At 35.0% G+C, this 21,718-nt stretch overlaps 1 protein-coding gene across 1 annotated transcript in view; it reads right to left on the minus strand.

Moving 5' to 3' along the window:
- The window catches only part of LOC150106336 (uncharacterized), a 580,415-nt gene that overhangs the window by 76,968 nt on the left and 481,729 nt on the right, over positions 1–21,718 (minus strand). The window contains 4 exon segments of the mRNA XM_090393088.1: positions 6,187–6,404; positions 6,496–6,676; positions 17,498–17,862; positions 17,864–19,891. Coding sequence (XP_090249214.1) covers positions 6,187–6,404; positions 6,496–6,676; positions 17,498–17,862; positions 17,864–19,891 — 2,792 coding nt within the window.

The raw sequence follows: 21,718 nt of genomic DNA on the forward strand, positions 1-21,718 counted from the left end.
ACCAACCAACAAGTCAAAGACGTTAAATTAGCTTCAGCTTTAACAATTGTGGTAGATGAGTCTTGCGACATCAAGTACACAGCCCAAGTTTCCCTTTTTGTGTGGCATGTATCATCTGAGGGTCAGAGAGAAGAACTTCTAGGATTATTGCCGCTCAAGGGCCAAAACGCGTGGAGAGGATATAGCAAATGTCGTCCTTGAATGCATGGAAAAAAATCATATCGCACTCAATAAACTTGTGTCAATTGCAACCGATGGTGCAAAAAGTATGACGGGAGCGAAAAAGGGTTTTGTTTCAATTTTAAAAGGAAAAATTAATCATGAAGTGATTACTTTCCATTGTATACCCCACCAGGTAAGTGGAAGCACTTGGTGCACAAACATTTACAGAAGAAATTGGTAATTAAGATTACCAACACCATTGTAGCAAGGGGACTTAACCATCTACAATTTAAAGAGTTGCTAAGTGAAATGGAGAGCGAGTATTCAGATCTTCTCCAGTACAACAGGGTTCGATGGCTTTCCAGAGGCGACATGTTAAAGCGTTTTGCATCTTGCATAAATGAAATCAAACTATTCCTCGACAACAAGGATGTCCAATATTTAGAATTAACAGATCAGTGGTTGCAAAAATTGTACTTTATGGTGGACATTACATCACAACTAAATCAATCGTAAATTACATGGTAAGGGAAATACTGCTTTTTCAATGCTAGAGGAAGTTATTTCATTTGAGAAGAAATTGATTCTGTTCGCTGAAGATTTAGAGAGGGAACTTTAGTTCATTTCCCAAACTTGTCTCAATATCGTCAAGAAAACAATGCCCTCATTAACAAAGATTATTTCAAGACAGCAGTTTTAAACATGAGAGAATCTTTTCTTCAAAGGTTGCAGGAATTCTGAAACCTTTGAAGAAATATTGATTTTCAATGATTTTTAGGAATTTTGCTGTTAAAGTTCTTTTGCTGTTAAAGAACTACAGAAGGCAGACTCAATGATTTTCAATACTTGGAATAGTCTTCCAGGCTCATATCATGAGTTGAAAAAATTTGCATTTGGTGTTCTCAGTATCTTCGGGTCTACATATTTATGTGAGCAATCATTTTCTAACATGAATTTCATTAAATGTAAATTGAGGAACCAAATTACTGATGCCAACTTGGAATCGTGTCTTAAATTAAAAATGACTAGTTACAAACCGGACATACAGAAACTTTCTAAGGAAATGCAAGCTCATTGCTCACACTGATTAAAACCAATGAGAGCAATTTTTTGTGTGTTTTTTTCTTCATTTAATAATATAACTTGTTATATATTGCTATAAATTTACAATAATATTACTTTAAATTTTCCTTATTTGTAAAAATATATTTATGGCTCTCGAATAATTTTTGAATTGTTGTGAGGGACAGGTTTGGCTCTTCCTTCTCAAAAGTTTGCCAATCCCTGCTCCAGATGATGACCTTAATATGAAGGGCAGCGTCAGGAAATTGAAATAGTTATTTATAAATGGTTGTAAAGTCCATAATTTCTAAAATGAATGGAAACATGAAAACAATTATGCTAGTGAAGATATTTCAAATAAAAACAAAACCAGTGAGCCTAAAAAATTTACAGGCTTGAAAACTAAGCTTTGCATCATAGAGCAAACTGAAAGAAATAAATATGTGGCTGATATTGCATGCCAATTTAATATGCCATAGTCAACTGTGAAAGATGTTACCATTAACATAAGGAGAGCGGGAAAGTTCCAGAACTTTCTCCTTCCAAAAATAAGAGAGAGAGAGACAGACAGATTGCTGGGCAAACTTTGAAAATTCATCCAGTAAAGGATGCTTGTGCTTTGTTTTAAGACACATTGCCAAAGAAAGCATTTTTTCATTTCAATGTTTTTGGTATAAATGTATTATTATTATTATTAAAATAATGGATAGTAGCTTGTGTTAATATATTTTGAGCAGGTTTCTAAAAGAAAGACATTTTACATTCAAATTTAGTAAACTTTTTGCTTTTTAAAATGAAAATGCAATTTACAGTTGTTTTTAAAATGCATATTTTCTTGAAATATTAAGTCACGAAAGCATTTCTTTAAATAAGTTTATTAGAACATCTGTGCTATATCATTATAGTATCAACATAAGCAACATTTAGATAATTATAGAGAAATAAACTGGTTCCCATGGGCAATCATGAAATTCACTTACTGAGATTTTTTTTTTTTGTTTGTTTCAAAATCACAGTAAATGAACACCCAGTACAAGTGAAATGCAATAAAAATTAAAATAAAAATGCAATAAAGATTTACATCTGATGAAAACAAATTATGGCAATTGCAATGAATATTACATTGTAAATCAATTAAAAGAGGTACTAGATTAGAAATGCCACAGATGTAATCTTGTTGTAACAGTTTTAATCATGGAATCACTACAAACCACAAGTTAGTAATTTATTGCAAATTACATATCTTAAATTTCAATCAATGCAAGCTTTTCAGAATATATTTTTTCCTTTTCCCAAATATATGCATGCTACATTAAAATACAAAAGTTCTTCTTATGAAGAGCCACTTCATCAAAAGAATGTAAAAATTTTAAGAATTACAATATCATAATTGTAAGGTGCAATATAAAGATAACACTATTCTAATAAACTTAAATTAACTAATGAAGAATCTTGAAACACATAACGGCAATGCCATTTTCAAATTCATGCTGTGAATAAATGGGAGATAAAAGAAAACTATAGTGAACTTCAGATGACATAAAACTATACCCCAAAATGAATTATTTGTTGACTTCAGACAAATAATTAAAAAAAATCTTGTTAATTTAATCTAAACAGCACATTAAGAGCCATACTATTGAGTCAATGTAAAAACGTAATGAAATTGCCTTAGGTGGAAGAGTGGCCAACCTTATAGTTTGAAGTATCTGCCTAGAATACAGTTTGAATGCAAGTTTTCAAAGTGATGAGTGTTATGGATGGTAAAAAAAAATGCACTGACATATTTTTGAATAACTCAAATATTTTAAAAGAACTTAACTGGGAGTGAAATTAAGCATCCTAGCTCTATTGTTCAGGCAAAATCCACAAGAGTTCTTTTAGTTCCTTGTGTTATGAAACTAAAAAGTAGAAAGCAGTTCTTAAATATTTCCATATTCAAATCATAGAGTGTAATCGTCATATTTCTAGCATAAAGGATGTGGCTTTCTTAGGCCGATTTCATTTGTGGTTTTTGGTTAGCATGTTATCACGTAAATACCAAAATAATGCTACCAAAATGTTGGCACCATATCTATTTAGTTATCTCCATGGATTCACTGGACATTATCAGGTGTAGTATGATCACTCTGCTCCTCAGTGATGTGCCACACCAGTCCCTCACAAGGTGATCCTGTTGTATGCTTTTCTGCAAGTTCTTCTGATCCTTTCTAGCATCCCCTTGTCTGCCTTTCAGTATATGAGATCAGCAAAAAATCGCATCTCAAAAGCAGCTATCCCTTTCCAATTAGATTTCTTTAGATTCTGAGTTTAACATCCCTAACTTGCTATTGAAAAAACAGCTGCATTCAGAACCCTCAGCTTTGTTTTTGTGGAGATACAAATCCATCCAGATTTTAGACAAGTCTAACTGTTGTTTTAGCCATTCCTTATTTTCTGAACAGCAATTCTTCACATTAATGATGGATCCCAGATAACTTCCTCAATTATTTCCTTGTTAAGGTACACCTGTTTACCAGGGGCTTCCATGTTTTTATTTCCTTTGAAAACCATAATCTTTAGTTATGCCAATTAAAATTATTATTATATTATTAGACACCTCCAGGGAATCCAAAGACTCATCGAGGGAGGGCACCTGCTCTACAAATCTGCCTCCACCACTCAATCCACCAATGCCATCTACCACCACCACTAGTATTTCCAAAGACAATCACAAACATATATGCCCAAGGCAGGATTCGAACCCGCAGCCTTTTGGCTGGAGAGCGGATACGCTAACCATTCGACCAGCCAGGCTGGCATAATTTATATATTGCAATCCTATTTTCTACATAGTCCACCTGAAAATTTCATCTTGAGAAACTGTTCAATACAAAACCTATATGACTATTTTCTAGTCATATTTAAAATATTAGCACATTAAAAATCTTTCAAAAAAGTATAATCAAATCACTGCTGTCAAGAATCCCACCATCTGTTCTTCAAAAATGTCTCACTTCAGCAAGAAAGGTCCACTTGAGAAAAAATAAAACTCTGTTCTCAATGGCTATAATCTAAAAATCATTGACAAAATCAATCAATTTTCATAATATTAACTTTATATCCAAATGATTATATGCAGAACATGAGCTTAACAAACCCATCCAAAGTTTGTAAAATGATGCGAAGTTGCTAAATAGAAGCACTGAGAATTTCAACGAGAGTGCTAATTTTTCTAAATTGCTAGAACTTTAACCTCAATGACAGACTATCCATGCCCAAAATTTAGGAAATGGTTTTTTTAAAAAAAAATTTTTTTAAAGGGATCCTAATAGTCCAATAATTCACAACTGGCCACTTTCACAATTGCACACATGAGGATATCTGCTGTTTTTCACAAGTAGTTTTTTTTTTTTTTTTTCATTTGTTGTATTTGAATTTTCCAGTTTTGTCAATGTCCCTTCAGTTGGAAAGACTTCAGTTTGTATCCAGTCTAGGATATGAAGAACCTTTATCAGGGCTTTTCAAGCTAAAGGTGAATTATGGTCTCATAGAGAGATAGTAGACCCCCATTCACCCCCAAAGCAAACTGGTATATCAACTAGCAAGAAGAACCCAAGGAATTTACAGACTTGGAAGACAACTGCCCTATCATAAGAAGGCAGATCTAGAAACCTGAAGAAGAAAAATTACTTGGTTGTAATAGGCCAATGAACATATAAAAGGGAAGACAGCATAATTTTTTCATTGTTTATTCTTCTATGCTGAATATAGTTTGTGATACACAAACTGAAATCTGTATTTTAACAGTGTAATTTCATTAAAATATCTTTACTGCAGTTAGAACATGTGCTGTTTCATTTAAAAGAATTTCTCATAGTTGTTCCTCCAACAAGATAATGAGGAAAAATAAGAAAAGCAGCTGCAATTCATAATCAAGGAGTACTCTTGTTCATTATTAAAGTAAACTAATGTTCCAATATTCATTCACACTTTAATAATTTTCTAACATCCCAATATTCATACTTTTGTTTCATTCCCAGACGTTAATTTCTCTGCACTAAACAGTAATAAAAGAAATAGTTCAATTTCTCTCGTTTACCCATAAAGTAATCGTTGAGATTTTTACATCTACTAAGTTTATCTGTGCGTTCTGCAAGAACATAAAAAAAGTTGTAAGCTGCTAGTGATATGAAGAAATGGATATACTAGGAAGAAAACATCAGTATATAAAAAAAGGTAGGCTACCAACACTGCTTGAAGTTCTCCAAACTGAGTCAAATGAAGGTAAAGGCCAGAAACAAGACTCTCGAGTAAACTGCACCATAAAATGAAAGATGGTATTTTGAAAGTATAGCTTTTGCTTTTTAAACATTCACATATTTCGATTTTTGTTGCTATTTTGGAATTTAAAAAAAAAACTGCAGGGCTATTGTGTTACATCCTTAATTACATAGATTCTCTGGTCAGTTAAAATCAGAAAATAACCAAATTTTAAAAAAAAATACATTATACAGAGGCATCATTCTGATGATTTGTAGTAACACAAGAAATATGGGTGCTAAGGTATCAAGATATATGTATTTTCTAGGAAGAAGCCCTTGTAGCGTAGTCTAGAATTTGAATTATGCTGGGAATACGAGAAATTTTGATAAGGGCTTTTCAACTGAAGGTGAGTTTAGCTGTTCTCAGGGGTAATTCAAACTAATAATGGTGAAACAAAAGGCATCTGTCATATAACGGAAATAAACAATACACTGACTCATTAGCATGCTGAGTTACCTGAGGTCAACAATGGCATTTCAAAAGCATATGAAAATTACAAGAATCTAGAAAAAACAAGTTTGATTAGGGGAGGGGAGAGAGAGATTGGTTCACGAACATATTTTAGAAAAAACAAGCCGTTTTGAGATGCCTTCTAGAGACAGAAAATTGTACTAACCATGCTTTATGGCAATAAGTTAATTGACTATACATACATACCTTCAGACATATGCAGTGACTGTGCCTCACGTTCTTGTTCCACTAAATCACAAAACTGATCCCCAACATGTGTCATAATTAATTTTGATGTTTCCAAATTGAGATCTGATGGTGGGGTATCTACTGGAGGAAGCCACAATCGCAAGTCCTCTTCTAAAGCATCAGATGGCTCTGAGAATCCTGCACTCAATATTGTTCCATTCTTTCCATATCTCAATCTAAATAAATAATCAATAAATACATATAAAAATATATTTAAAAAATCTTTTATGCATTTCTTTGACAGAAAAAACAGAATACTAAACTCACTTGCGATAGGCATAGAATCGGCAAAATATATTTGGCATTTTCTTGCTTCTCTGGTGAGGTGTCATGCGACATTCACGACATTTTGGCAATTTTGGTGCTACTTCACAGCAAGGACCATCTTGTAGAAATGCCTCTCCTGTTCTTTTTAATCTGGCTAAAGATGGTTTTTCTGGTGGTTTAGCTACAGAAAGAGGGAAAATAGAACTTTTCTAATGAAAATGTCTGCAATGACATTTTTAGGAAATAAACTTCCTTTTGCTATATCAAGGCTGCAAATCACGTACTTACTGAGTATGTGTCATGAAGCTAAGATGGTAGATATATTCCCTGGAAAGCATGGCTCAGATGATGAGGCCTACTCATATGAGTCTAGAGCTAGTGGTTGCTGTTCCTCCTTTTACTTCCTTAGCCACATAACTGTTCCATAGCTAATGCTTATGAATCCTATTTCATCTATCCATGTACATTTTTTCCACAGAAAGAGTATTATGTTGTATTACTTTGATTTACCAAACTGTTATCTACTGAACTGTAATTCAGTAAAAGCATTCCAGAAAAAACTTACTTATAGCCCTCAGCATCCAGATTGCTGGTAGCATTAATGTTAACTTATGGCTGAATAACTGAAATCTCCTACTACTTCTCATCCACTGCAAAGGAAATACTTTGAAGTCCCAGGACAGTGTGTGGAATGGTTGGTTGGTTGATTGGCAGAAGGACAGCAAATTAAGACAGCAGTCTTATTTTCCTGTGTGGTTGGGAATCCAGCACAACCAAACATCAAAATTAAATGTCTTCATTATAAACAACAGTTGTAGAACCCCACAGAGCACTAGATTTGGATTACACACATGAGAGATGTTCTGTAAAGAACTCAGTGAATCTGTATAAATCATACACTTTTTAGTAGCAGTTTTCTTTTATATGCACAAGTGCAAGCTGATCTGCAATTAACTCAGCTGTATAATTACTACCAGTAGCATCAACTGGGCTTGGTTTCTGTTGTTACTGAAATAATATTTCTAATTGTTAACTCGTAATCTGGGTGAAGAGAGTGTTTTTGGCAAAAGTGTACACAGATATATTTTTTTGCTGCTGAAAACCTGAATCCATTACTAAAAGCCCATGGAGAGACAAGCAATTGTTTGCTGAAGTTGTCTTTCAATTACCCTCATGTTACAAGTATGAAGTTAACTATGAAGTCAACAACATATAGAGCACTGTCTACAGTGGGAGGAGCTGTTTAGCGACTAAGTCTTGGGGAACATAATGTAGCTTGTGTTTAGTTCATATATACAGTATGCTTTTCTGATGACCTTGATATAGAGGCCGAAACAAGTATTATTTCTTAATTATACGTAAAGTAATTGCTCTAACATGTGTTTCAGTCTCCATAAATGTAACACAAAGAAATGAGGTTGGTTGATTCTAGGGTTACTGGCACAAGGACAACAAAGGTCATACTGTGCCAAACCAAAGGTTGTGGCCTGAAGAAACGAAGGGCTCTCATAAAGAGAATTGGCTCTACCATGAACAGAACGAAGACTGGTGAAGGTAAAATGACTCATATGTTTCTGAAATATCAGCAACGTTTGAATCTTCTAAGAAGTATTACTTTCAAAATGACCGAGTCCAAGCTATGCACGTATATAAAATAAAACAATGATTGTATGCATTATGGAATGCACTTTAACTTGGCCATAAGGAGATCCAAGATGAATTACTGACATGAAATATAATGGTGACTGCAAAACCTTTGTATGAAACAGATTAACAATGAATTAATGTGTTTGCAACAAAACAGCTATCAAGGGACATGTGCTATCTGGAAAATTCAACCAAGATTTAAATGTGAAATAATTGTTGACTAATTACTGTAGGATTGGAGGAGATTAAGTGAAATTTATTAGATTTCAAACAATCAAAGGTTAAGGGCATGAAAGTAATGTTTGCTTATCAAAATTGAAAATTTGACAGCTGTCTGAGAACTTATTTTTTGTCATCTTCATGTAAGCAGCCTTAGAATATAATCATGATTTATCAAGCTGTGATGACTACTATTTGTGTAAAGGATTCTAGAATGAGAATCAGTCATATCAAGTTACAGTATTGATAATAAAACTAAATCCAAGTTTAGAAACAAAAAATTACATTAGTTTAAAAACAAAATGTGATAATGATGAATTAAGATTTACTAGTAAATATTTTAACAACCTACATTTAATCCTGTATTAACAATGAAACTGAACATCAGTAATTGTTAAGTGTAATGAGCTCAATCATTCCAATAAAGTTTTTCATAACAGTGCTTCATGATATAAAAATCAAAGGAGAATTTGTTGGATTTCCAACCAGCATCCTCAGAGCACAAAATTACAAATGTGATAGCACACTTGTAGTTGTAGAAATGATTCAAATTGTAACTAAGAGGAACTCAGTCAGACTGAAAAAAACTGCTATGCTTGACCACAGCATATACAAACATTAAACTTTTTTGGAATCAGCAGATTAAAAAAAAAAAAAAATTTATTATAAATATGTTTGTGCAAAACTTTCAACATTTGGGAAACAATCATTTTCTGACTTCCCAAGTGTTAGGATTTTAGGCTTACAGTCAAATATCTACCACTTATTTTTCATTGTTTGTATGTATGCCTCACGAAGCCGATGCTTATAATGAAGGCATTCTTATGAATTGCATTCATAAGAATGCAATTCTTATAATGTATCCCAGATAATGTCTTTGTGACATGTGAAATATCATAATCATTAAACCTGTGTTTAATTATTTCACTGAACTGTTTTTATTCCATTAAACCTTAACATGAATGAGAGACTACTTCCCTGGAAGTTGCTTAAAAGAGTCTGTTGACTTAATGAAGGTTTGTTATAATAATAATAACTGCAAACAAAAAAGTACTCCCCACAGTGCACTTATGTTGCAAAATACTCATGCCAAAATATTTAATGCCCCATTTTTAGAAAAGCAAGTAGACATGCTAGTTGATAAAAAATATCTATGGAGAACCATGGATAGATAAAAAAAAGGTTCTTTGTGGCAAGGGGGCAGATATCACATTGGGGAACTGGACAATGACACTCATTTGTGCCTACTGACTGGTTTTCCCTTTCAGTTGTTTCCGTCCATAGGAGACTTTGTAGGCATTGCCCACAAAGGTATTCCTGGTGAGATTTTTACAGGGTTGTTCACCATTGCTCACTCATCCCCCCACCATTTTATCTGGGCTCAGGGCTGGCATATGGCTGGGACATATTCATGACTGTAGTCTATGTGTGTTCACATGGCCGGTTTGCCTGTTCTGGGAGATGAAAAACCCAAGTTTCCAGGTGAACCCAACCATCCACTACGAGACTGACTAACTCACCTATGGTTGAAAGAGACCAGATAAAGGTTCCTCATGTCACTGGCGGGAATCGAACTCAGGTCTTTCCGACCAAGGAGCTTCGTCTATACTGACTGAGCTATGGAGCCTCTTCTATGCCTATGGTCCAAGAGAAGGTAGAAGTGGAGGAATATTTTCAGGCTTTAGAGAAAGCAATTGACACAATGAAAAGGAAAGGTTGGTCCTTGATGGGGATCTAAATAGCAAGAAATGATTGTCATCAGACAAAAAAAAAAAAAAAAAAAAAAAAAAAAAAAAAAAAAAAAAAAAAATAGGGGGGGGGGGGGATTTGAAGATAAAGGGCAAAGAATAATAATGGTGAATTACCTGTTGGATTTCAGCTCAGGACATGGACTGGTTATTACTAACACAGTGTTCCAACATGAAAATGTGCACAAATTCACATGGAGAGAAGAGGCAAGGAATAAGAAAAGTCTCATTGACTATGTTATTGTTGATAGTGATGTTCTCTCTGATGCAGAACACTGGAGTGTACACAGGATTTGAAATTGGAAGTAATCACCATTTAGTCTTGAGCATGATAAAATTGAATTTCATATTGAAAAAAAGAACATGTAAGAAAGTTTTAAAGTAAATAAAAGTTGAGCAGCTCTCAGATGTGAACTGTAGACTAAAATACACAATTATTCAAGGAAAAATGAAAGTTTGAGAACAGGAACCAAACCCTGAAGAAAATACTGATTCAGCCAGAGAGGCATGTGGTGAGGTTGCAAGACTAAAAAAGGTCCATGGCGGACACAAGAAATTAAAGAGGCAGTGAAAGAAAAGAAGCATATCAAAAGTTCCTGGCAAACAAGTCAGCTTGTGCTCTTAGAGAATACAGAGACAAATGTAAGAAAGCTAAACATTGTTTAAAACTAGCTAAACAAAAGTCATGGGAAGATTTCGGTAAGAACATAGAAAATAAATATCAAGAAGGTTCTGAACGTTGTTGAAGCAGCTCAGAAATGGAGGAAAGAGTGCTGTAAAAGCAATTAGAGGTGACAAAAACTGGAGAAAAAAGATATCCTTCAAGTATGGAGTAATCACTTCGAAAAATTGCTAAATAAAGCTATCAGTGACAGCACAGTATTAAACAATGACCAGGCATGCAATTGAGCATGGAGGTTAAAAGTCGTACACTGGCTGCACTGCATAGTTCAGAAGGCCAGGACAGAGGGATGAATTCCAGATGATTGGAGTAGAGCTCTCTTAGTACACATATATAAAAAAGGGAGATAAAACAATGTGAGAATTAGAGAGATATTTCCCTACTGAGTGTTCCTGGTAAGATTTATGCAAAAGTATACTTGAGAAATGATTGAGAAGTAAAGCTTGAAGAACAAGCTGAATTCAGGCCAAATAGAGGCTGTCAAAATCAGATCTTCATTTTACAAGAAATAGTTGAGAAAGCATGGGAATATAACAAAGATCTATACTTAAGTTTTGTTGATCTGGAAAAGGCATATGACAGGGTACCAAGAGAGAAGCTGTTCAAAGTGCTACAGTTGTATGGTGTCAATGGGGCATTATATCAAGCAATACTTAGTCTTTATTTGAGTTGTAAGTCAGCAGTTAAAATTGAAGCAAGTACAGGAAGATGGTTTAATGTTAAATCTGGTGTCAGACAAGGATGTACATTATTCCCTCTGTTATTCATTATCTATATGGATCACATTATGAAAGAAGGTGGTATTAAACCTGATATCAAAATTGGAAATGTTAATCTCAGCTTTTTACTTTATACAGATGATGTTATACTTTTAAATAAATCCAGTAAAATCTGCAAGATCAGTAATAACAAGACAAACATAATGAATATCAACTGCATCATGGATGGAGGACCTATAGAAGAAGTAAAACATTTCAGCTACTTAGGCACAATTTTTAGTGAAGATGGTAAATTAAATATGGAAGTTGAGAACAGAATCAACAAAGCTGGTATGGTAGGAAGTCAACTGAATAAATTTATATGGAATAAGAGAGAAATTAGTTAAACACTGAATTAGCTGTATACAAGACAGCATTCTTAACCAATTTTAACTTATGGATCTGAGAGCTGGGTTAGAAATAAAACACTTGACCAAAAACTAGAAGATACACACCTTGAGGATACATGTCAGGAATTTGATGAAGTTCTTTGTCAATATTTCCAAGAATGACAATGTAAGTTCTATCAACAAAGAGTTAGTAATGTACTTAAATGATTTTTTTTGTTTAACTTACGGGTTTCCTTGGTACAATGTAATTTTCAAAATTCTTACTCTAAATTTTAAAACAAAACTTGCCCCCACCTCTCTTTCTAGTACATAATCATGAATGCATCTTACTAATTTGGAACACTTGCCATACAAAGTTAAAATCAAAAGTTCAAACCAGTGAGTCTTAAGCCAATTACTGTAGCAAGTCATCGCTAACTACTGTAATCAATCTGTGCAGTCTTGTTTTGTGGAACATGCTATTTATTCAAAACAGGTCGTTTAGGAGAGAGAAAAAAAAATAAATTTAGTCATGTACAAGAGCAGATTTTTGACAAAGCTTTTACAAAGAAAGTTGTGAAGCATTATTAAATCATCCTCCTCTCAACAGATCTACTAGTTCATATTTATCATCCTCCTGGGAAAAAGAACTCCTCTAATCTGCTTGTTATTAATAACTCCCTCACCTCCATTTGAACTAGTAATAACTGAATGCTGTTGCTTTAATCAACCAGTGTCATGTTTTTTCCCTGTTATATGTACATGAAATTCTGCTCATTTCATACAGAAAATGCCTATAAAACATTGGTGAAAATTTTATGCTAAATTGTAGTTACCTGTATTATATCTGTAGACTGAAACCATATAACTCTAGGACCCCCCCCCCCCCCCGCATATATGGGCTCCCAAAAATACATAAAGAAAATGTGCCATTACGTCCCATAGTAGATGGCATTGATTTCCCCACTTACAAACTAGCCAAGCATTTACCCAAAACGCTCTCACACTATACTGGCAACACACCATCACACATAAAAAACTCAGCCCACTTCAAAGCCAGTATAGAAAACCTTACACTCCAACATAATGACATAATGGTCAGTTTTGATGTCTCTCCTCCTTATTCACGAATGTCCCCCTCAAAGAAACCATAGAGCTAATCCAAGCTAAATTTCCTCCCGATATCTCAGCCCTATTTCAGTTTACAATGAACTCAGGCTATTTCGTTTGGCAGGAAAAATTCTATAAACAGATAGAGGGGACAGCCATGGGTTCACCACTTTCCCCACCCTTGGCCAACTTCTTTATGGAGACTTTTGAAGAGAAAGCCTTAAACTCAGCCCCACAAAAACCTACCATATGGCTTCGTTATGTTGATGATGTGTTCGCTATTTGGTCATATGGCCCGGATTCACTCCTCTCCTTCCTAACACATTAAACAACCACCACCCTAGAATCAAGTTCACCCTGGAAAAAGAGGAAAACAATAACCTCCCCTTCCTAGACACACTAGTCACCCGCCAACCTGATGGAACCTTGGTTTTCTCAGTTTATAGAAAACCCACCCATACAAGCAGATACATTCACCAACAATCCCATCACCCCCCCTCACAACAATATGGAGTTATTAAGACACTATTCAACAGGGCAAAAATAATCTGTTCAAATGATCAAGCCCTAACCACTGAACTAAATCACATCCGTGACACTTTCTCAGCCAATGGCTACCCTCCAAAAAGAATCCAAAAAATACTCAAACCAGTTATCCACAACCCCCCCCCCCCCCTCACAAAAAAGATTACTCTAAATCCATCACCATTCCCTACGTCCGAGGCACCTCGAAAAAATCAACAAAATCTTAAAAAACATGACTTGACCACTTGTTACAGACCACACAGAAAATTGGCATCCCTTATCCGCTCCATTAAAGACCAACCACTTCCCCTAGACCTAACTGGTGTATACCAGGTCCCTTGCAGCTGTAAATTGTCCTACTTTGGCCAAACAGGCAGGACAGCAAATATTAGAATCTCAGAACACAAGGATTACATCCGATTTCACCAGTACAGCCACTCTGGGCTTGCAAACCACGCTCTGGATACTCGCCACAGAATAAGATGGAAGAAAGCCACAGTGATACACTGCAGCAAGTTCAAATATGAAAGACTATTCATGGAATCAGCCTCAGCCGTTAGGAACATGCCAAACCTCAACAAATTTGGTTGCATGAGACTGCCCCAAATTTGGGAAACATTTATCAGAAGAACTTCAGCCCAAAGGCCAAGAACTACCAATATAGCCTGCCAGGGGGCACCATCAGGACTTTAGGAAAATGTTAGCTTCCTAGCTTCGGTTCTCATTTGCTGTTATGTAGTACTTGTGTGCACGTATCTTTGTATTAAGTTCCCAAGAAGACGGCAACGTGACGTTTGCCGAAATATCGGAAAGTATATATTAAAGTTTATTTAATTTATATTTCTAGTGTACGCTGTCAATTCCTTAATTATTAGTTATCATGTTTAACCAGCGTATAAGCCTTTCTACAAGAAATATCTGTATTATTATTAGCTGATATGTCACATTTTCCCATTTTCACACTGATTCTAACCTGCAGCCAACTTTAACAACTAGCTTGCTTTTTATAAGATATTCACAAAAGGATTTTTTTTCACTTTTATTATTATTTTAGGGTACTTATCTCCCCAGAATGTATTTTGATAGAAGCAAGAAAACAAAAAAATTAACATTTTCCTTGAATATCAAATAGACCAGAGTTAAATCTGCATATGGAATTATATTTTAAATGATATATCAAGATTAACTTAACATAATATACAATAAATCTGTCCAACAAGACAAAGGAAACACCAAAACATTACAAATGTTTGCTTCATAACTTTTTCTATAATATGTATGGGAGAGAGAACCAAAATTTATATACAGTAGAATCCTTATTGTGACTGTGGATAATATTATCAATCGGCTATTGTATCAAAATCAGTTGGTCCCCAAACACACCATTTAAAATGAATTAAAAATAGTCCGTCTATTATAATCAAAGTTCCAGTTATTGTTATCAAAATCCTCAAATGTTTGGCCTTTTGAATCTCAAAATTCTAAGAAATATGGGTTAATAAGGAGAAAATTTGACAAAAAACATTTGTTGAAACCTGACTTTTTTTGTTAATCTTATTCTTCCCATAAATCTCATCTTCCAGGCAAATGCAGGTGTATAATCTTAATCTTTTTTTTTTAATCATAATCTTCCATAAAACTTAAAATTTCCAGGCAAATGCACTGGGGGGGGGGGGGGGGGGGTAAATACAGTCTAATTGTGATTTTTCGAGTTTATTTTCGTGCTCTCTTTCGACAAGTGAATTTGACTTAAAGTGCTCGTAAAACAGCCCTTAGCATTATGGCAGATGCAAGTAAAAAACGCAAAGATTTATCTTTTCAAGAAAAACAAAGAATTTTGAAGTGCTATGATAAGTTATCCAAAATGAGCCGGAAGGAGTGCGGCTGTACATTTAAAAATTTTACAACCACTCTTGTGTAAGATCTTGAAAAACAGATCAAACATTGAAACTTCAGCTCTTATAATGAGAACATGGATCGGAGGAGAGCCTGATCTGGTAAAGATACTGAAGTTGAATCAGCATTAGAAATTTGGTTTTTAGTAATGTTCGTGAAAAGAAAGCTTCGATTAATGAGCCTTTGATGTGTCAAAAGCAGAATTTGAAAACAATGGGCAAAGAAAATTTCAGAGCAACTAATGGATGGTTTAACAGGTGGAAAACACGAGAGAATACTGTGTAGAAGCATATTCATGGAAGAAAAGAAGTGCTGTTTTTTTTTTTTTTTTTAAATCAGCTGATGCGTGGATTAACACCGAGTGGCTAAAAATTATTGATGAATATTTTCCCGAGGATATTTACAATGCAGATGAAACAGAACTATTTTCGTGCAATGCCTGAGCATACTTATTTGTTGAAAAACGAAAGTACTAAAGGATTTAAATCTTCAAAAAATGCCAGTGACAGTTTGGTGTGCTAATATGAAAGGTGAGAAATGAGAGCTTCTAGTGATTGGAAAAAGTAAAAATCCTCGGTGTTTTAAGGTGTCAAAAGTTTGCCTGTTGACTACTATTGTAGTGCAAATGCTTTGGTGACTAATGAAATTTTCAACAATTGGTTAGTTAAGTGGGATCTTAAAGCAAAAAACTGTCTCGTTAGTAGAAACTGCACTGCAGACACAAACAATTTATCTTTAAAGGTAATCTTCTTGCCTTCGAACACTACATCGTTAATTCAACCAGGTGACCAAGGCATCATATGAGCTTTTAAAGCTTATCGCAGGAAAGTCTGTGGAAGAATTACAGTTCAACTTAATTATATAAAAGACCAATCTGATGCAAGTGTAATTACAAAAAAGATTTCCCTTCTTGATGCTTTGCATTTGGTAGCAATGCCATGGAAGCAAGTCTCAGAGAAGACTATTGAAATCTGCTTCCACAAAAAAGGTGGATTTTTAAGACAAACTCTGAAACGCTTTCTTCCGAAGAATTTGAATATCTCACAAATGAAATTTTTAACAAAATCCCAGACATTAAGTCTAAAGAAGAATTTGAAAATTGGTTGGATATTGATAACAATGTTGAAGTGGTTGCTACAATAACAGTGTTGGAAATATGCCAAGCTACTTCCAATGAAAACTTTAAATCAGTAGAAGAAAGTGAATCTAATACAAGTATGGAAAAACAAATTATAGAAGCTCTTTCAACCAATGCCCAGACGCAAGAAGCTATGATTACTTCATCACTGTGTGCAACATAGAAATTCCAAAGGCATTATGAGTATGAGCAATTTATTCATGAACTACTAAATTCAAAGACATGATAGACAACACTAGATAAGTTTTTAAAACAGATTTTATGTTTTGCTTATTAAAAATTGTTTATTACAATAAATTAAATTAAACAATGTTCATAACAATCTATTGAAATAAATGATGCACTTTTTTATATCCTTTGCTTAATGTTATCAAAAAGTGATTGTCCCAAAGTGTTCACAATAAGAGGCGTCTACTGTATGTATATATTTTTTTTTTTTAAATAATGCCAAGAAAATTTGGCACTTGATGCTGTGTGTTTAATGAAATGATGAGAATTATATTTTAAAATCATGCTAGAGCAAAATAAAGTTTGTACTGAACAAAATTTTGTAAAGTGGTAGGGAAAATGCATGCAGAGCATTCTTCATCTTGTGACAAAATGCCTCGAGCATGCAAGACTTGAAAGGGTTGTATTCTGCATAGTATATTAAGGTATAGCTAATCAGGACATCTATTAAAAATTTAATGGATACTCATTTGGGTAAACAAGAAACCAATGTTGGCAAATTTTTGCAAATACCTATTGTACCTGAATGGGATCCAAAGCAATGATGGAGTAAGCAATTCATACAAACTTTAATTTCAAAGAATTCCTATCCTCAAAACTTTTTTTTTTTTATGCCTTAGCTCATTTTAAAAATACAGATTTTCATCCAATGTTAATTAAACTGCATATATAACTTACATTTTTCTTATAATGAAAAATGAAAGAATGAAAACGATACATACGAGACTTTTTTTTTTGGGAATCATCTGTTACATTAGACGTATTCCTCCCTTTTGTTTTGCGTCCTCGCCGCCTTGAGTTATTAGTTGTATCCTTTTCAGGCTGAACACTTTTCCTTTTGTTGGTATCTTTTTCTTTTTTGCTAGTTGAAGTGTCATCAGTATTATCATGAGAATGTGGATTTTCACTGTTTAGTTTCTGCCGTTTGCTCACAGTGTTACTACTAGTGTTTGAATTTACACTATTAGTTAGTATACTTGTTTGCTTTCTTGAAACTCTAGTCTTCCGTTTCAAATTTTTTAAGTTCATGTTCTGTTTCTGAAGCTGAACTGGTTGAATCATCTTCAGCAGGTGCATTTGATGATGTGGGCTTACTATTTGACCCATTTACCACACTTCCTTCAGAAGTGTTGCTATTTACATTTTTGCTTTCCTTCACATTTCCCACCTGGGAATTACATGATTTATTGGAAGAAGTCATATTTTTCACATCATTATCAATACAAGTCTCAGTGCTCATGGATTTCACTGATGTATCTGATTTTGAATTGTCTGATGGCTGTTTCTTATCCTCATTTTCTGAATGCCTTTGTAGCCAAGCTTTCTTTAGTTTTGTGTGATTTGTACTATTACTGCTGCTGCTGTTAACAGTATTACTTGGAGTTGTACTGCTACTACTACTTGAGGCAGGACTAGCCAGTGTGTGTGTTTCTTCAGCTGTTTCTTGAGGTAAACTTGCTACTGATGAAGCTGAACTACCACAATTAGATTTGGCAGAGATCTCAACCATTTCTGCAGATGTTACTGATGAATAGTCCACATTTAGTTTATTTCTTACCTTAGTATGTTTATTATAATATGTTTGGTATTCATTCTGTTGAGCTGACGTTACAAATGAACGGAACGAATCCATGAACCCTGAGCCATGAGTAGTGCCTTGCAGAGAACTAGCCTCTGATGAAGGGATAACTGTACTAGTAATATCAGAAGTGCTGAAGTTTTGAGATGAATGCCCAACTGGAGTGACAGGACGAGGCTGGCCATGGGCAGATACAGAGTATGATGGATTTCCTGGCATAGGACTATTGGAAACAAGCTGTGGAGGTGTTCCCAATTGCATAATGGGAGGATTACTATCAGAATGAACTTGTGGTTGTAGCTGTGGTGGTAAAAGATGGTCTTCATTTGTTTTTTGTCGTTTTCGGCCATTCATATCTTTGGAAGTTTTTCGCTTCACGAAAGAGTTATTATTCTGTAAATTCAATGGCTGCGACTGGTTCTCTGGAGTTGAACTAGGCTGTGGTGGAGATATAGCTGGTATAGGGCTAGCACCAGGGTGATGAGGAACTCTGTTTATGTGTGGTGGATTTGGAGTAGTACATATTCTGGGAGATGATGATGGTGGAACTCTTGTATGTAAAGGTGGTGTTGGTGTACTTGAATGTGAAAGAGTTCCTAGTGGTGTTCCATATGAATGAGCAGGAGATGGCGATCTGTGAGTTGATCCAGGTGTGGCAATGTGAGGTCGAGTACCAGAATGTGCCTCCTGAGGTGTAGGAGTCCTACTGGGATTTACCACAGAAGCACTAGAATGGCTAACAGGTGAATAGCTGTGAGAACTGCGACTTTGATGCACAGAATAAGGCACATTATTAGGCCTACAAATAGGTGTACCACTGGTAATACCAGCTCCTAATGCTGCTCTTGGATACTGATGGACAACAGGTGGGCTAGCAGACTGGGAAGGAGGTTTTGATGTAAGTTCAGAAGAAGATGGCATATTTGCTGAGCTTGAAGCAGTTGTACTGGCCACAGTATGTGCTGGAGTATATAAGGGATTTGGCACCAAGCCCTGCTGAATAAGGCTATAAGAGTAAGTGGCACTAGTTACAGGAGAAGCATTTTTAGTTCCTGTGAAAGGTGGTGTATAACTTCTTGGTGCAATGTTGGGTGGAGTTGATACAGGTGGCCTAGAAACATCAAATTTATAGTGGCTCTGAGATTGAGAGACAGAATGTTCAAGAACAGCTTTTGGATCTCCTTTCACAAGATTCTGCGGCTGATCCTGATGTGATGAATGATTAAAATGTGAACAACTCATCCTTCCAGTCAATGTAGGTGATGCAGTGTTCTGATGTGCTGGGGCAGGACTATGTGCATACTCATATGGCTTGAATGCCCCACCCTTACCAACAACTGGCTGAAAGAGAGGGCTGGTTCGCTCCTGGCCTTGTGGTATTATCTTCATTTGTTTAGCTGACAATGCTGAAGTTTGACTATTGGACACAGAATTTCTACTATTACTAGGAGTGGAGGGTCGGTCAAAAGGAACGCTTCCATCTTTTTCTGATTTATGAGATGCTGTTCTACCAGGAGTGTGCATCACTTGTGGTACACTTAAAAATAAAAATATAAAATGACAATTAACTAGATTCAAAATAACTTTTAATTGAAATATTTTTATGTAATTTCAGTTTTCATTGTATACCAGGAATAATGATATGAATATTTTAAATTAACCTATTAAGAGAATTAAAAATGAAGAATATGAATGATTTCCTAGTATGACAAATTAAGATGTAATACAGCTTCATGAAACTAAAAGGGTGGTGGCATGGCTTAAGGATGAAAGATAACTTGGAAGGAGATATACTAGTCTTTAAGGAATGCAAAAATCCACATAAAATAATGTTTGTTATCAAACGTGTTGGTATAAATTAATCCTTTCTCTGTTAGAGTCTGACAAGATCCACTCGAGTGTTTATATATGGATCAGTCTGATTAAAATCTGTTTTGTTTTGTTTTTTCCCTCGCAAGTGAAGTGTTAGCTCTCCATCAGAACGTGGCAAATGGTAAGACAAGTGCTACGTTCTTCACACATAGGTGGGTCATAAGTCCTAAACAGATAAGCATGTTTAAGGTAAGGTAGATCTATGCAGAACCTAGGAAGCACAACTTCTCTTCTTTTTTTATATTGCCTAAGCTGCCGATGTTCATTTTCACACTTAAACTTAGGTAATTTATTGGTTAGTGCTGCTGCTTCAGCCAGGATGACTGCCCCTAATTAATTGACTTGGTTCTCATAAACTGTATAGGAACTGACATACAGTAAATGGAGAAAGTGAGCTGCGTCTGTTCATTTTCATCAATACCAATGTGGTATCAAGGAACATGAACATCAAAATTAAGGGACTTTGTTTTAAAAAATAATTGCAGAACATCATAAAGTATTGGAATGTGGATAATACACAGGAGAGTATATGATGGCATTAAGAACCAGTGAGTCTGTATAAATCAAATATTTTTGGTAGAAGTTCTCTTTCAAATGTACAAACATAAGTTAAAAGGCATATAGAGCAGTATGTGTTTGATAACAATTGTACAAATTCTCCCACCATGGATAAAAAATAACTGTAGCCATGTGGGATGATCTGGTAGGGATTTTATTTTAGCTGCATATAAAAGGCTACTGACACCAAAGTGATAAAGGTGGTTCACTTGCTTTGATGTAAAGACTAGCAATTGGTGAAGTTCGAAATGCTCCAGATGAATTTATAATTGCTCGATGGTAGACATGAGTCAACCATCATAGAATAATCTCTCTGGAGGGGTATAAACTTGTGATCCTTAAGTTTTAATCTCAGAAGTGCATAATACAAGTGGAGTGAGAACATCTGTCTACACGTCAAGAGCATGAAGTTAGGGTGTGAAAGATGTACACTGCTTATAGCAGTTATCTTGTAATTAACATATCAGTAGGAAAGGGTTTTTTTTTCCCTTTTGTTTGTCAAGTCAAGTTCTTGGCTTCTGTTTGGGTTTCAAAATTTTTGCATGCTGATTGTTCAAAAGCATGGTTACAGAACACCCAAGTGCAAAAGAGCTGGAATAAACAAGGGACATTTGGATGCAATGCAAATTATTTGGGGGGGGGGGGGGGGATAATTTGAATTCCGACTACTTCAAGCCTCGGTATAGGTAGAAAATGAAGATGGAAATTTTGTTGAAAGTTGCAATGTGATTTATCATATTGACTTTCAACAAAATTTCCATCTTTGTTTCCTCTTGAACAGCTCTGGCATATTCTTGGAGAAGCAGGGGCTACATAAGTATAAAGCATTTGAAGTGGAATGGAAGAAAGAACTATTTTTGTACTTTTAAAATAATTCTTTAGTGATGTGCTTAAGAAACAAATATTTTGGTAAGACAACTGGAAACTGAAAAAA

Source organism: Typopeltis vanoorti, chromosome 5 (genome assembly GCF_054136105.1).
Source record: "Typopeltis vanoorti isolate ZY-2024b chromosome 5, IOZ_Tvanoo_1.0, whole genome shotgun sequence".
NCBI lineage: Eukaryota > Metazoa > Arthropoda > Arachnida > Uropygi > Thelyphonidae > Typopeltis > Typopeltis vanoorti.